At 45.1% G+C, this 16,416-nt stretch overlaps 1 protein-coding gene across 1 annotated transcript; it reads left to right on the top strand.

Moving 5' to 3' along the window:
- Positions 1-4,729: 4,729 nt before the first annotated feature.
- On the top strand, positions 4,730-11,840 carry LOC124026140 (WAS/WASL-interacting protein family member 1-like; the record flags this gene model as incomplete). The annotated part of the gene is made up of 7 exons (XM_046339303.1): positions 4,730-4,910; positions 5,624-5,753; positions 5,933-5,961; positions 9,977-10,754; positions 11,017-11,226; positions 11,417-11,530; positions 11,758-11,840. Coding segments are annotated over exons 1-7 (1,398 nt in total), but the record flags the coding sequence as incomplete, so codon positions are not given.
- Positions 11,841-16,416: the final 4,576 nt, after the last annotated feature.

Below are 16,416 nucleotides of genomic sequence, written 5' to 3' on the forward strand. Positions count from 1 at the left end.
GAGTGAGGTGCTGCCTTAGAGAGAGAGAGTGAGGTGCTGCCTTAGAGAGAGAGAGCGAGGTGCTGCCTTAGAGAGAGAGAGTGAGAGAGCGAGTGCTGCCTTAGAGAGAGAGAGGTGAGTGCTGCCTTAGAGAGAGAGAGAGAGCGAGAGCGAGGTGCTGCCTTAGAGAGAGAGAGTGCAATGCTGCTTTAGTAGAGAGAGGGGATGTAGAGACAGGATGGCTGTGGGTTGGGTCTCTTTCGTGTCAGATCTTCCTGTTGACCACATTGACAGGAAGATGGAGGCCTCTGCAGCTGAAACTGTCACCTCTCTCTCTCTCTCTCTCTCTCGTTGACTGGTAACTAATGCAAATCACATTTATATGGACTGGGCTAGTCTATTACGAATGTAAATCACATGTGTATATGGACTGGGCTAGTCTATAACAGGGATGGGGAACTGGGCGGGGTCCCCACATGTGTATATGGACTGGGCTAGTCTATAACAGGGATGGGGAACTGGGCCCTCGGACACAGTCAATTGAAGTTAATTCATTAGGCCCTCATCCATGGATTTCACTTGACTGAGCAGGGGTGCAGCCATGGGTGGGCCTTGGAGGGCATAGGCCCCTCCACTGGGGAGCCAGGCCCAGCCAATCTGAATGAGTTTCCCCCAAAAATGTAGTTTTATTACAGACAGAAATATTCCTCAGACCCGAAAACTGCACCATTTAAAGTGGCATTTTATTGTCCCCATCACAAGGTGCACCTGTGTAATGATCATGCTGTTTAATCAGCTTCTTGATATGCCACACCTTTCTGGTGGATGGATTATCTTCATAAAGGATAAATGCTCACTAACACGGCATGTAAACACATTTGCACACAAAATTTAGCTAGAAATGAGCTTTTTGTGCACATCGACCATTTCTGGGATTTTTTTATTTCACCTCATGAAACATGGGACCAACACTTTACATGTTGCTTTTATATTTAGAAAATATATATTTTTTTATAGCAACACAAGACACCTGTCTGATTTACACCTGTTTGAGTGGACTAATCCATTGCCTGTCTGGGTGGACTAGTCCATTGTCTCTGTGGGTGGACTAGTCCATTGCCTGTCTGGGTGGACTAGTCCATTGCCTGTCTGGGTGGACTAGTCCATTGCCTGTCTGGGTGGACTAGTCCATTGCCTGTCTGGGTGGACTAGTCCATTGCCTGTCTGGGTGGACTAGTCCATTGCCTGTCTGGGTGGACTAGTCCATTGTCTGTCTGGGTGGACTAGTCCATTGTCTGTCTGGGTGGACTAGTCCATTGCCTGTCTGGGTGGACTAGTCCATTGTCTGTCTGGGTGGACTAGTCCATTGCGGAGGGGATGGCACACCACTACACCAGTAGTACATTTAGCCTACCGTTAATTCCCACCATTTTTAATCTACAATGTTTGTTTGGTTACGGTAATGCATTCCATATATTATTATTACAGTCTTACCATTGTCATTGTAGGAGTGGACACATTGTTTGAAGAGTGTTCAACCTAGGCTACACTTTTTGGTTTATTTCATTCCATTTACAAGTTGTCAATGTATCCATTGTCTTTTGTTTGGAGTGCTCCTGTCAATGTTGAGTAAGGACGCTCACCGAGCCTGTTTGAGAAATATTCCCCGCTCTCTTTCGATAACCACTCAGCATAAAAGGGGGAAAAATGTCATGCTCTGATCCGGTGGAAACGTCATAAAATAGGCCTACCAGATTACTTCTTATCCCTTGTGTAAAATAGCCTACAGCTCTGTCTGTCTGTCTGGAGCTCACTGGTGCGGAAACTCTGACAGCACAGAATATTTTATACAATGTTGCAAGTTTGCTAGCACAAGCTTTGGGCTGGACCAAGTTGATAGTTGTACAATGTTTCTTACAGACAGTCCATGCATAGCCAATGGGATTTCTAGGATATCTGTTTTCATCAGGATATGTTCTACATGCAGGCTGTAGTTTATTTGTTGGATTTATGTAGGCTGTTTTTACATATTACCAATGGCAATAGAAGTTATATTTAACATGGTATCATTTTCATTTTGATTTAACCACTACATTTATTGTGAGATATGCAGACCTTATTATAAATGGAATGAAACTGTTCCATGAAAATCATAACTGATCAGTAGGAATGGTACTATACTCTGGCACTCCAAATGGAAAAGGTTAACGGTCGCTGGTGTAGCCTGTTACCGGTAACTTCAGGAGAGTAACGGCAGAACCTGAGAAGGCCAGCAATGGCGGGAAGAGGAGAATCAGGAATATATATGTTTTCTTCTTCTGGTTAGGCTATATTGATCTCTAACTCCCTCTTGAGTCATTTGTGTGACTTCATTTTTAATCACAGTGCTTAAAGCATCAGACAAGCTCTGTGGCCTACATATAGTTGATTTTATTCAAACATAGGGTGTATCTACAGTTGAAGTCGGAAGTTTACATACACCTTAGCCAAATACACTTAAACTCCGTTTTTCACAATTCCTGACATTTAATCCAAGTAAAAATTCCCTGTTTTAGGTCAGTTAGGATCATCACTTTATTTTAAGAATGTGAAATGTCAGAATAATAGTAGAGTGATTTATTTCAGCTTTTATTTATTTCATCACATTCCCAATGGGTCAGATGTTTACATACACTCAATTTGTATTTGTTAGCATTGCCTTTAAATTGTTTAACTTGGGTCAAATGTTTCGGGTAGCCTTCTACAAGCTTCCCACAATAAGTTGGGTGAATTTTGGCCCATTCCTCCTGACAGAGCTGGTGTAACTGAGTCAGGTTTGTAGGCCTCCTTGCCTCCTCCTTCCACACACGCTTTTCAGTTCTACCCACAAATTTCCTATGGGATTGAGGTCAGGGCTTTGTGATGGCCACTCCAATACCTTGACTTTGTTGTCCTTAAGCCATTTTTCCACAACTTTGGAAGTATGCTTTGTGTCATTGTCCATTTGGAAGACCCATTTGCGACCAAGCTGTAACTTCCTGACTGATGTCTTGAGATGTTGCTTCAATATATTCACATAATTTTCTTCCCTCATGATGCCATCTATTTTTTGACCCCCACAACATGATGCTGCCACCACCGTGCTTCATGGTTGGGACGGTATTCTTTTCTTGCAAGCATCCCTCTTTTTCCTCCAAACATAATGATGAACATTATGGCCAAACAGTTCTATTTTTGATTCATCAGACCAGGGGGCATTTCTCCAAAAAGTACGATCTTTGTCCCCATGTGCAGTTTCAAACCGTAGTCTGTTTTTTTATGGTCGTTTTGGAGCAGTGGCTTCTTCCTTGCTGAGCGGCCTTTCAGGTTATGTCATATAGGATTCGTTTTATTGTGGAAATAGATACTTTTGTACCTGTTTCCTCCAGCATCTTCACAAGGTCTTTTGCTGTTGTTCTTGGATTGATTTGTACTTTTCGCACCAAAGTCGTTCATCTCTAGGAGTCAGAACATGTCTCCTTCCTGAGCGATATGATGGCTGCATGGTCCCATGGTGTTTATACTTGCATACTATTGCTTGTACAGATGAACGTGGTACCTTCAGGTGTTTGGAAATTGCTCCCAAGGATGAATCCGACTTGTGGAGGTCTACAATTTTTTCTGAGGTCTTGGCTGATTTATTTTGATTTTCCCATGATGTCAAGCAAATGATTGAAGGTAGTCCTTGACATACATCCACAGGTACACCTCCAATTGACTCAAATTATGTAAATTAGCCTATCCGAAGCTTCTAAAGCCATGACATAATTTTCTGGAATTTTCCAAGCTGTTTAAAGGCACAGTCAACTTTGTGTTGGTAAACTTTTAACCCACTGGAATTGTGATACAGTGAAATATAAGTGAAATAATCTGTCTGTAAACAATTGTTGAAAAAATTACTTGTGCCATGCACAAAGTAGATGTCCTAACCTACTTGGCAAAACTATAGTTTGTTCACAAGAAATTTGTGGAGTGGTTGAAAAACAAGTTTTAATGACTCCAACCTAAGTGTATGTAAACTTCCGACTTCTACTGTATGTATGGAAAAATACACGTTGAAAAATTTTGACCAATCAAAAGAACAGACGACTTTCAGTCGACCAAGATTTTGTTTAGCCGGGGACCTCCCTGGATTGGATGATGGTTGTCATCTGTCTGCTGTTACCAGGAAGTAGTTCTGGATCAATGTGATTGTTTCCCTTGTGGTTTTATAGCTCATGTACTTTGCAAGTTATTTCAATACATCCTGTTATTTCTGTGCAAAGACAATATTATGTGTCTGCAGTCACACAGCTTTGCTCTAAGGACTGTGGTGAAAGCCCACTGGGTAAAAACGGGTTGAATCAACATTGTTTCCACGTCATTAATATATATATATATATATATATATTGTGATGACATTGAATCAAAGTGGAAAACTGTTTGCTTTTGTAAGAAGTCATCAACTTCAGGGAATTTCATATTTTTTTCACAACTTTTAACCTTAATCCAATGACATGGTGACATTTCATGTTGAATTAATGTAAATTAAAACTAGATGTTGAACTGACGTGTGTGTGTGTGTGTGTGTGTGTGTGTGTGTGTGTGTGTGTGTGTGTGTGTGTGTGTGTGTGTGTGTGTGTGTGTGTGTGTGTGTGTGTGTGTGTGTGTGTGTGTGTGTGTGTGTGTGTGTGTGTGTGTGTGTGTGTGTGTGTGTGTTCCCATGTCTCTGAAGGTTTGTTGTGGTCCAGCCTGGTTATGTGTATAGCATCTGTAAGCCTACTGTTTGTGTGGATATTTAGGAAGTATTTAATGGATTGTGTGTATTCTCTCCATCAGGGGTGAAGCTGTAGAAGAATAACTGAAGAGAGAGAGATAAGATGCCTCCTCCCCCGCCACCCCCTGCCCCTCCCCCACCCCCAACCTTCGCTGTGGTAAGCACGCCAAAGACGTCCTAGTTATATTGAAACTACTGATATGAGTTAACATGACGATGGAAAATTCATTCAGTTTAGATGTAATCTTAGACGAAGACAGCATCCCCCTCTGTCAGATCACCTCTCATCCCCTTCTGTCAGATCACCTCTCATCCCCCTCTGTCAGATCACCTCTCATCCCCCTCTGTCAGATCCACTCTCATCCCCTTCTGTCAGATCACCTCTCATCCCCCTCTGTCAGATCACCTCTCATCCCCCTCTGTCAGATCACCAATCATCCCCTTCTGTCAGATCACCTCTCATCCCCCTCTGTCAGATCACCTCTCATCCCCCTCTGTCAGATCACCTCTCATCCCCTCTGTCAGATCACCTCTCATCCCCCTCTGTCAGATCACCTCTCATCCCCTTCTGTCAGATCACCTCTCATCCCCCTCTGTCAGATCACCTCTCATCCCCTTCTGTCAGATCACCTCTCATCCCCCTCTGTCAGATCACCTCTCATCCCCTTCTTTCATGAGTGATTGAAGGGAAATTTCTTAGGTCAGTACAGTTTTGACCTTGTTCAATAGCGCCACCTTGTGGTAGTGACAGGAAGCGTTTCCAGCATGGCAATGTGATTGTGCAAGTTGTCGTCCTAGGTAATACTATATCATTTTCTATATTACTTAACTGGCTCCTTTGTTTGTGTTTTATGTTGTCAACATTCGCAGGCAAATACACAGAAGCCATCACTCAGCAAGAATGAAGCACAAGGAAGAAACGCCTTACTGTCTGATATCGGAAAAGGTGCTCGCCTGAAGAAGGCCGTGACCAATGACAGGAGTCAACCCATCATTGACAGTGAGTAAAGGGTTCTCTGATGCTGTGTATTCTCAAGGCTTTACTCAGAATGTACTCCTCCTCAGTCTAACCATTAGGAAATATGGAAGCTACTTGAAACCTGCCTTCTGCAGATAATTAGATTTCAAAGGTTATGGTCTTGTGCTGGAGGAAAAGAGATTGAATACCTTTCTTCACAGAACCCAAAGGTGGAGGAGGAGGTGGAGGAGGAGGAGGTGGTGGTGGAGGAGGAGGAGGAGGAGGAGGTGGCGGAGGAGGAGGACCAGTACTAGGAGGTCTCTTTGCAGGAGGCATTCCCAAGCTTCGGTCCTCAGGAGGGAACAGTAACGGTAATGATCCATGTTTATAATAAGAGGCTACAATGTACTGCAGCGGTCTCGATGCTACAATGTACTGCAGCAGCCTCGAGATGCTACAATGTACTGCAGCAGCCTCTAGAGGTTACAATGTACTGCAGCAGCCTCGAGATGCTACAATGTACTGCAGCAGCCTCTAGATGCTACAATGTACTGCAGCAGCCTCTAGATGCTACAATGTACTGCAGCGGCCTCTAGATGCTACAATGTACTGCAGCGGCCTCTAGATGCTACAATGTACTGCAGCGGCCTCTAGATGCTACAATGTACTGCAGCGGCCTCTAGATTACAATGTACTGCAGCAATGCTACAATGTACTGCAGCGGCCTCTAGATGCTACAATGTACTGCAGCAGCCTCTAGATGCTACAATGTACTGCAGCGGCCTCTAGATGCTACAATGTACTGCAGCGGCTTCTAGATGCTACAATGTACTGCAGCGGCATCTAGATGCTACAATGTACTGCAGCGGCCTCGATGCTACAATGTACTGCAGCAGCCTCTAGATGCTACAATGTACTGCAGCAGCCTCTAGATGCTACAATGTACTGCAGCAGCCTCTAGATGCTACAATGTACTGCAGCAGCCTCTAGATGCTACAATGTACTGCAGCAGCCTCTAGATGCTACAATGTACTGCAGCAGTCTCTAGATGCTACAATGTACTGCAGCAGCCTCTAGATGCTACAATGTACTGCAGCAGCCTCTAGATGCTACAATGTACTGCAGCAGTCTCGAGGTTACAATGTACTGCAGCAGCCTCTAGATGCTACAATGTACTGCAGCAGCCTCTAGATGCTACAATGTACTGCAGCGGCCTCTAGATGCTACAATGTACTGCAGCAGCCTCTAGATGCTACAATGTACTGCAGCAGCCTCTAGATGCTACAATGTACTGCAGCAGTCTCGAGGTTACAATGTACTGCAGCAGCCTCTAGATGCTACAATGTACTGCAGCAGCCTCTAGATGCTACAATGTACTGCAGCAGCCTCTAGATGCTACAATGTACTGCAGCAGCCTCTAGATGCTACAATGTACTGCAGCAGCCTCTAGATGCTACAATGTACTGCAGCAGTCTCGAGGTTACAATGTACTGCAGCAGCCTCTAGATGCTACAATGTACTGCAGCAGCCTCTAGATGCTGCAGCAGCCTCGAGATGCTACAATGTACTGCAGCAGCCTCTAGATGCTACAATGTACTGCAGCAGCCTCTAGATGCTACAATGTACTGCAGCCCTCTAGATGCTACAATGTACTGCAGCGGCCTCTAGATGCTACAATGTACTGCAGCAGCCTCTAGATGCTACAATGTACTGCAGCAGCCTCTAGATTACAATGTACTGCAGCAGATGCTACAATGTACTGCAGCAGCCTCTAGATGCTACAATGTACTGCAGCAGCCTCTAGATGCTACAATGTACTGCAGCGGCCTCTAGATGCTACAATGTACTGCAGCAGCCTCTAGATGCTACAATGTACTGCGGCATCTAGATGCTACAATGTACTGCGGTGTTTGATGCTACAATGTACTGCAGCAGCCTCTAGATGCTACAATGTACTGCAGCAGCCTCTAGATGCTACAATGTACTGCAGCAGCCTCTAGATGCTACAATGTACTGCAGCAGCCTCTAGATGCTACAATGTACTGCAGCAGCCTCTAGATGCTACAATGTACTGCAGCAGTCTCTAGATGCTACAATGTACTGCAGCAGCCTCTAGATGCTACAATGTACTGCAGCGGCCTCTAGATGCTACAATGTACTGCAGCGGCCTCTAGATGCTACAATGTACTGCAGCAGCCTCTAGATGCTACAATGTACTGCAGCAGCCTCTAGATGCTACAATGTACTGCAGCAGTCTCGAGGTTACAATGTACTGCAGCAGCCTCTAGATGCTACAATGTACTGCAGCAGCCTCTAGATGCTACAATGTACTGCAGCAGCCTCTAGATGCTACAATGTACTGCAGCGGCCTCGATGCTACAATGTACTGCAGCAGCCTCTAGATGCTACAATGTACTGCAGCAGCCTCTAGATGCTACAATGTACTGCAGCAGCCTCTAGATGCTACAATGTACTGCAGCAGCCTCTAGAGGCTACAATGTACTGCAGCAGCCTCTAGAGGTTGTATTAATATGGTTTGTAAGCGGTGTTTGAGATAAGCCATGATAACTATCTTGAACAAGTGTAATGTGTTGCTATATGTAAACTGTACTGCGCCACCTTGTTCTACACGTCCTCAAGACAAGTCAATTACAGGTCTGTCAGAGTTGACCAAAGTGCCAAGGTTTATTACATAACAAAACAATAATACAATGCATGACCCCAGACACCCCCCCCCCCCCAAAAAAAGTAACACAGTCCAACTTTAAACATACTCTTGAAAGTTGTAATCGTGGAATGCACAAGGCACAATTTCAAAAGGAGGTAGTGCATCATCAGTTGCTCTCGTCATCTTAGTGTTGCAGACCTTGGGGAGTGAAGTTCCCCAGTGCTGGATGAGTGAAGGAGTTTGGGAACCCCTGGTATTGAAGACATACATTATGGATAGATAGCAGCAGGGCAAGAAGTAATGCCAAGACTTGCATGTAAACACTTTACATTAAGTGGTGACTAAACACTCTTTGTAAGAGAACACTGGTGACTAAACACTCTTTGTAAGATAACACTGGTGACTAAACACTCTTTGTAAGAGAACACTGGTGACTAAACACTCTTTGTAAGAGAACACTGGTGACTAAACACTCTTTGTAAGATAACACTGGTGACTAAACACTCTTTGTAAGATAACACAGGTGACTAAACACTCTTTGACAGATGATAACACACTGGTGACTAAACACTCTTTGACAGATGATAACACACTGGTGATATTAGTATGCGAAAACACGCATGTAAATCCATACGACTTGCCTTTGCTCTCTAACCCAATAGTTCCCTTCTAAAACCAGCCTGCCCCAGAGGACTCTGCAGAAAGGGCGACGGAACATATAAACAAACATATAACGAAGAATATTAAACTAGTCCACCTGCTAGGGGCAATCCCAAATCTATTGCCCAAATACCAGCTCATTTGTGGACGAGACAAACCAAAAAACAACCTAATAAGGGACACAAAATTATATTTTTCAAAGAAACAATAATTATAACCCTGGCTCCTTTATAAAATATCAATATTAAAACTTCAAATACTTTATTAAATACACAACATTAGTAAAAAGACACAGTTCATATTACATTGTTAAAAGCGTATACGTTTCATAGTTCCTGTGCTATACCCTGTACCCTGTACCCTGTTCCCTATACCCTGTTCCCTATACCCTGTACCCTGTTCCCTATACCCTGTTCCCTATACCCTGTTCCCTATACCCTGTTCCCTATACCCTATACCCTGTACCCTGTTCCCTATACCCTGTTCCCTATACCCTATACCCTGTTCCCTATACCCTGTTCCCAGCTTACAACCGGCTTCCAAGCCGCTCCCCCCCCCCCAACAGTGTTGAAGACGTTACTGCAATACAAATCATAGCTGTCATTTACTTGAGTAAGCGGTAAAACCATTTACAGAAAATAAACAAAAGTTGCTGACCAAACGTTTGACAACTTGCCACAAGCACAGGCCACGTGCGTCGTCCATGGCAGAAACACTGGCTCGCTAATCGTATGTTGCGGCTCGCTAACTTATACCCCAATTCTCACCTGGTCTCAGTCACACCAGCCACTAGGTGACAAGGGCTACATATATTTCTGTAATGTATAGAGGGCACTAGTTGGTTGGTTGTTTTTAACCATAGCCCCATGTAAGACAAAATGATGTTAGACAAAGTGTGTGATGTTTGAAACCCTTATGCTTCCACAGGAGGCCCTAGACCCCCATGGTACCTCCAGGAGGCCGTTCCTCAGGCCCCAGACCGTTTGGTGGTGGGGGCCCCTCCGCTGGCCCTCCACGGTTCTCAGGGGCCCCAGCCTTTCCCCGGAGCAGCGCCCCCGACCTCCCCAGGGGACGGGCAGGCCCCCCGCGACCAGAGACCCCTGGTGGACCCCCTCCCCCAATCCCCAACACCCCACGGCCCAACCAGAACTTCCAGAGTCGAGGGACCCCGCCTGTTCCAGGAGGAGCCCGGATACCCAGCTCAGCCCCGGCACCTCCACCACCCAACCTTGCAGGCAGACACCAAGGCTTGCCCCCTCCCCCTGGCCCTATAGGGGCCCCGTCTGGGCCAAAACCCTCCTTTGGGGCCCCTCCGGTTCCCAGTAGTGGACGTCCCCCTCTACCCCCAGCCCCCCACCCTGGCAGACCCTCAGAGGACCCCTGGTCCCCACCCCCACCCCCACCCCTGGGGGGCCACCGGTCCTCCATATCCAGAGATGGACCACCGCCACCATCTTTCAACTCCAAGCCCCCCAGCTTGTCTTCCTCTCGGCCCTCCATCGGCGGTGGTGGAGCTCCCCCTCTCCCTCCTGGCAGACCGGGCCCTCCACTGCTGCCCCCAACGCCTGCGGGAGGAGACGAACACACCCCCAGACTACCACAGAGGAACATTTCACTCAACTCGCCGGCGCCGCCACCTGGCCGGTCAGGACCACTGCCACCCCCTCCCAGTGAGAGGCCGCCCCCTCTGGGTAAAAACCCCCCAGGACGGACGGGTAAGGATGCTGCTTCCTTCAGCCTCCCTTCAGGTCATATAATGATGACCACTGTCTCTTTTTGGGTTAGCTTAGCAACTAGAAACATAGTTAACCTTTCTGTGGTCAGCTTGGTCAGACATCAGGACACCGTGTATGTTTTTTGAGACTGGATGGAATATAGTTTGTAGCTATGATGTGAATTATAGCGATGATATACATGATACTATTATATAGAACTAGTGTTGCATTGAACTCTGTGGTGTAACCTCTTCTCCCCCAGGCCCGCTCCCTCCCCCTCCCTCCTCAGGTCCACGTGGAGGCAGTATAAGGTCATCTCCAGTCCCCTCACCTCCTAACCGGCCGGGAGCAGAGCCGCCCCGTGGGGGACAACGGCCCCCGCTCCCACCAGACCGACCGGGAATAGGAGGCCCTCCTCCCCCACCTCCTCCCATGGGCAACGGCTTCCAGAACTCCCATCACCAACACATTGGTGAGTGTAACAGAAGGAATTCACATGATGATTAATCCTGCTTGAGACCTTACTCCCTGATGTGCCCTTAGCTCCCATTGCTAATGACTTGGCTTCAGCTCAGTGGGCTAACAGTTTTGTAGACCCGGGTTTGAACCCATATAGGTATTTTAATTGACCTCGCTGAGAGTTGTGTTTCTCTCTCTGTCAGATGAGTGGGAGGCCAGGTTCCAGTTCCACCCTGTCTCAGACCTCCCTGTCCCAGAGCCTTACGTGTCCTGTCAGAAGACATACCCCAGCAAGTTGTCCAAGACTGACGGCAGAGGTAGGAACCAAGGCTTTCCTCCCAGACCTGGGTCAAATGCACGTCAAATACTTTGACATTCATGCGCTCTGCTTTAAAAATAGCAAGGCTAAATCAAGTGTTTTCTATATGTATTGATTTGTCCCAAATCTGTTTCCTCCTGAAAGTTTCCATCCTTCAGAGTATCTTCCTGTCCTTGACAGCCTGCTTGACATGTCCGCCTTATTTTCCTCTTCTTTCCTGTCCAGGTTCCGATAAAAAGTCCAGGGGTGCCCCCCACTACCCCCTATCCCCAGGTGAAGCGGTCGTTTTGGGATGTTTCCCCTTCCTCCCCTCCTCTCCCTCCCTCCCTCCCTTCCTTCCCTTCCCTCCTCTCTCTCTCCCTCCCTCCCTCCCTTCCCTCCTCTCCCTCCCTTCCCTCCTCTCCCTCCCTTCCCTCCTCCCTCCCTTCCCTCCTCTCCCTCCCTTCCCTCCTCTCCCTCCCTTCCCTTCCCTCCCTTCCCTCCCTCCCTTCCCTTCCCTCCGAGTACATGGATGTAAGTATGTCACTTCCACTGCCTCTGTCCATGAGGCTTATAGCACCTCCATGGAAGGACCATATTTACAGTGGGACTCACGCAACCATGTGTTTCTGCCTGGAGTTGACAGAATATTCTCATTTAACGAACAGCACTCCAAACCAACCAAAGTCGCAACAGAGGCTCGTTTTATAGGCTATGCATTTGGTTTTGCTCCACTATGTGTGTAGTGTTGAAACTGTATACTTTTGTTATCATTTTTCACTGTGCCTTTTTTTTCTTTTCAATTCCGGATTGTTATGAAGGATCTTTAACAGGTTAAGGGAAACAGTCTGTTTCTGGATGCTGTGCCTGTCTTTGCCAAAGAGCAACCGAACTATAGCATATCAGTTACAATATTCTAACCATCAAAGGGTACTTCTCCATACAGTTCATGTGCAGTTCACGGCATGTCTTGAACTTTGTTTTTACACGGTAGAGACAAAATGGACGCTTGTGTGTTACAGGATGCGTTGATGGAACTTTAGGTGAAAATGGAATGTTTTCTTTATGCCTTGAAAGAAAAAAAGAATGTCACTCATGACAGTTGTTAGTTTAATTTTGTATGATTTGAGTTGTTGGGAAGGACTATTTGTTTTTATTTTCTAAAGTTATCTATTTGACTATGTTTTGTTCTATACAGTTACAGTATTATCTTCTGCTTATTATATTATTATTATTATTATATTGCTTCTGTACTACAGCTCTGGGACGTCTCCGCTACTTGATATTAACATCAAGCTTGTCTCAGAACCACGTGCAGAGTGACAATCTAATATTTGACCTATGAAAGTAAATCATTCAAATGTATTAATGTTACATACATGATCCTGAAGTTATGAGATGAATGAGCTTTGCTCATAGAATTTGCAAGTGTTTAATGTATGCAAGGAGGATATGATTATGGATCAAAATATGCTGGCTGTAGGCTGATGTGAGAGAGAAAAGTGCTATGTTTGGCCTCAGTGTTTTCTCTGTTCTGTAAAGACGATATGATATGATACGATATGCATTTCTGAATAGAGAATGGGGGAATGGCAGGAGCACGTGTGTTTGACCAAAGACAGTTGGCTGCAATAGGACGTCGTCTCTTCCCACAGAGCGGTGTCTCAGATACAACTTGCATTGGAGACTACCTAGGACCAAACAGACAGACACAACTTGCATTGGAGACTACCTAGGACCAAACAGACAGATACAACTTGCATTGGAGACTACCTAGGACCAAACAGACAGACACAACTTGCATTGGAGACTACCTAGGACCAAACAGACAGATACAACTTGCATTGGAGACTACCTAGGACCAAACAGACAGATACAACTTGCATTGGAGACTACCTAGGACCAAACAGACAGATACAACTTGCATTGGAGACTACCTAGGACCAAACAGACAGACACAACTTGCATTGGAGACTACCTAGGACCAAACAGACAGACACAACTTGCATTGGAGACTACCTAGGACCAAACAGACAGATACAACTTGCATTGGAGACTACCTAGGACCAAACAGACAGACACAACTTGCATTGGAGACTACCAATCAGACCAAACAGACAGATACAACTTGCATTGGAGACTACCTAGGACCAAACAGACATTGGAGACTACCTAGGACCAGACAGACACAACTTGCATTGGAGACTACCTAGGACCAAACAGACAGACACAACTTGCATTGGAGACTACCTAGCAAACAGACAGACACAACTTGCATTGGAGACTACCTAGGACCAAACAGACAGACACAACTTGCATTGGAGACTACCTAGGACCAAACAGACAGACACAACTTGCATTGGAGACTACCTAGGACCAAACAGACAGACACAACTTGCATTGGAGACTACCTAGGACCAAACAGACAGATACAACTTGCATTGGAGACTACCTAGGACCAAACAGACAGATACAACTTGCATTGGAGACTACCAATCAGACCAAACAGACAGATACAACTTGCATTGGAGACTACCTAGGACCAAACAGACAGACACAACTTGCATTGGAGACTACCAATCAGACCAAACAGACAGACACAACTTGCATTGGAGACTACCTAGGACCAAACAGACAGACACAACTTGCATTGCATTGAGACTACCTAGGACCAAACAGACAGACACAACTTGCAACAGACACAGACACAACTTGCATTGGAGACTACCTAGGACCAAACAGACAGACACAACTTGCATTGGAGACTACCTAGGACAGATAAACAGACAGGACCAAACAGACAGACACAACTTGCATTGGAGACTACCTAGGACCAAACAGACAGACACAACTTGCATTGGAGACTACCTAGGACCAAACAGACAGACACAACTTGCATTGGAGACTACCTAGGACCAAACAGACAGACACAACTTGCATTGGAGACTACCTAGGACCAAACAGACAGACACAACTTGCATTGGAGACTACCTAGGACCAAACAGACAGACACAACTTGCATTGGAGACTACCTAGGACCAAACAGACAGATACAACTTGCATTGGAGACTACCTAGGACCAAACAGACAGACACAACTTGCATTGGAGACTACCAATCAGACCAAACAGACAGATACAACTTGCATTGGAGACTACCTAGGACCAAACAGACAGACACAACTTGCATTGGAGACTACCTAGGACCAAACAGACAGACACAACTTGCATTGGAGACTACCAATCAGACCAAACAGACAGACACAACTTGCATTGGAGACTACCTAGGACCAAACAGACAGACACAACTTGCATTGGAGACTACCTAGGACCAAACAGACAGACACAACTTGCATTGGAGGAAAAAAGAGGACCATTAAAGTTGTGTGTTAGTTCCTCCTCAGGTGACAGACATAATGAATGACATTCCTCATGGGGACATTTTTCTTTCAGTCTTCTTTCAGAATGTATTCTGTCTCTTGTTCCCTAGTTATCTCTGTTAACCCAAAGTCAAATATAGCGTAGTTGGGTCAGCTACACGCAGAAACTGCCCACGGGAGATTAGTTCCCTATGACATTTACAATGGTACTGCAGAGTGCTTTATGCACTTTGGCTTCAAGGGAATTTATATAGGATTATTCTTTTTGATGCATTCAACTGTTTTTGTTTCTGCCTTTTTGAGTGTATTTTCTTCCTGATGCTTTTCAATGTAAAACAAAGCAAACTATTTCCAAATGGATTTTTTAAATAAAGCAAATAAAGTTGAGACTTCTTGTGTTCTCGTACAAAAGGAAGTTAGTTGCTTCACTAACACTCTCAAACTACACTATTTTAGAATCAAATCCATTTTTTAATGGGGATATGCAACGAGTGGAGTATTCTAGGTTTCTATCTATTTTAAAGGTGTCTAGTCTTAGCTAATTCGTTGATTTATTGACCTAAATGTATTGATTTATTGACCGGTCTTAACTCACATTATACAGACCTCTTGAGAGACCCATACCCATGTCAGAGTGCGGTCGCTTTCCCACCCAATCAAAGCCGAGTATAGCTCGTCGAAACAACACACGACAATTGGATGGCTGGCTTGTCACTCATAATTTAGGGCGTTGATGAACAATGGCACGAAATGAGGCCACAAATGAGAATTGTTTAGTGCTTATCAGGGATCCTTGGGACATAAACCTTTCCTCTCACCATTTTACATGTCAACTTCAATTGGGGCAACATCAATGTCTTGACGTGCCAAGCATCCCAAATAGCTTTACGCCAAATGATAATAGCATGTACTACCGTTAGCTAGCTGTCAACAGCAGTAGATAGAGTTCAGACTAACGTTTATATAGCTACATTTTTATTTATTTTTTAAACCCGACAATCACGTGTTAAATATGCAATATCTCGTTACCAGATGTGCAAGGTATGACGCTTTTATAACTGACGCGTAATGTAACGTTGTATTTTCGCCATATGTTTTTTTAGCAAGCGAGCTAACTGACGTTAATGTAACTGTTACTATCAACGAATAGCATGCTAACTTTATAATGCAATATCTGTGGTATGCATGTCATCAGCACTGCACTCCTTGTAAATATCTTTGTTTTGGTTATTTTTGACAACAACAGATTCAGCCTCTCCTGTATAGGGGATTGGTAGGGCCAGGAGTTTTTCCTAGACTTGTCACTTGATCAGGAAACGCTATTGGTCCTTGGTATTACATATGTTTTTCTGACAACCCAAAAAAAGTGTATGACTTATCCTACTACAACTGATTATTATTGTTTCAACAAGGGCATTGCGGATGTATTATCCTGAACTGGTGCCCAGCGTGACTGTTCTGTACTCGGATATCGAAAATATTCCCATCGGTGAAGTAATTTAGTGCTCCTACAACCACAAAACAACC

The sequence above is a fragment of the Oncorhynchus gorbuscha genome, unplaced genomic scaffold, assembly GCF_021184085.1.
Source record: "Oncorhynchus gorbuscha isolate QuinsamMale2020 ecotype Even-year unplaced genomic scaffold, OgorEven_v1.0 Un_scaffold_2631, whole genome shotgun sequence".
In the NCBI taxonomy this organism is placed as follows: Eukaryota; Metazoa; Chordata; class Actinopteri; order Salmoniformes; family Salmonidae; genus Oncorhynchus; species Oncorhynchus gorbuscha.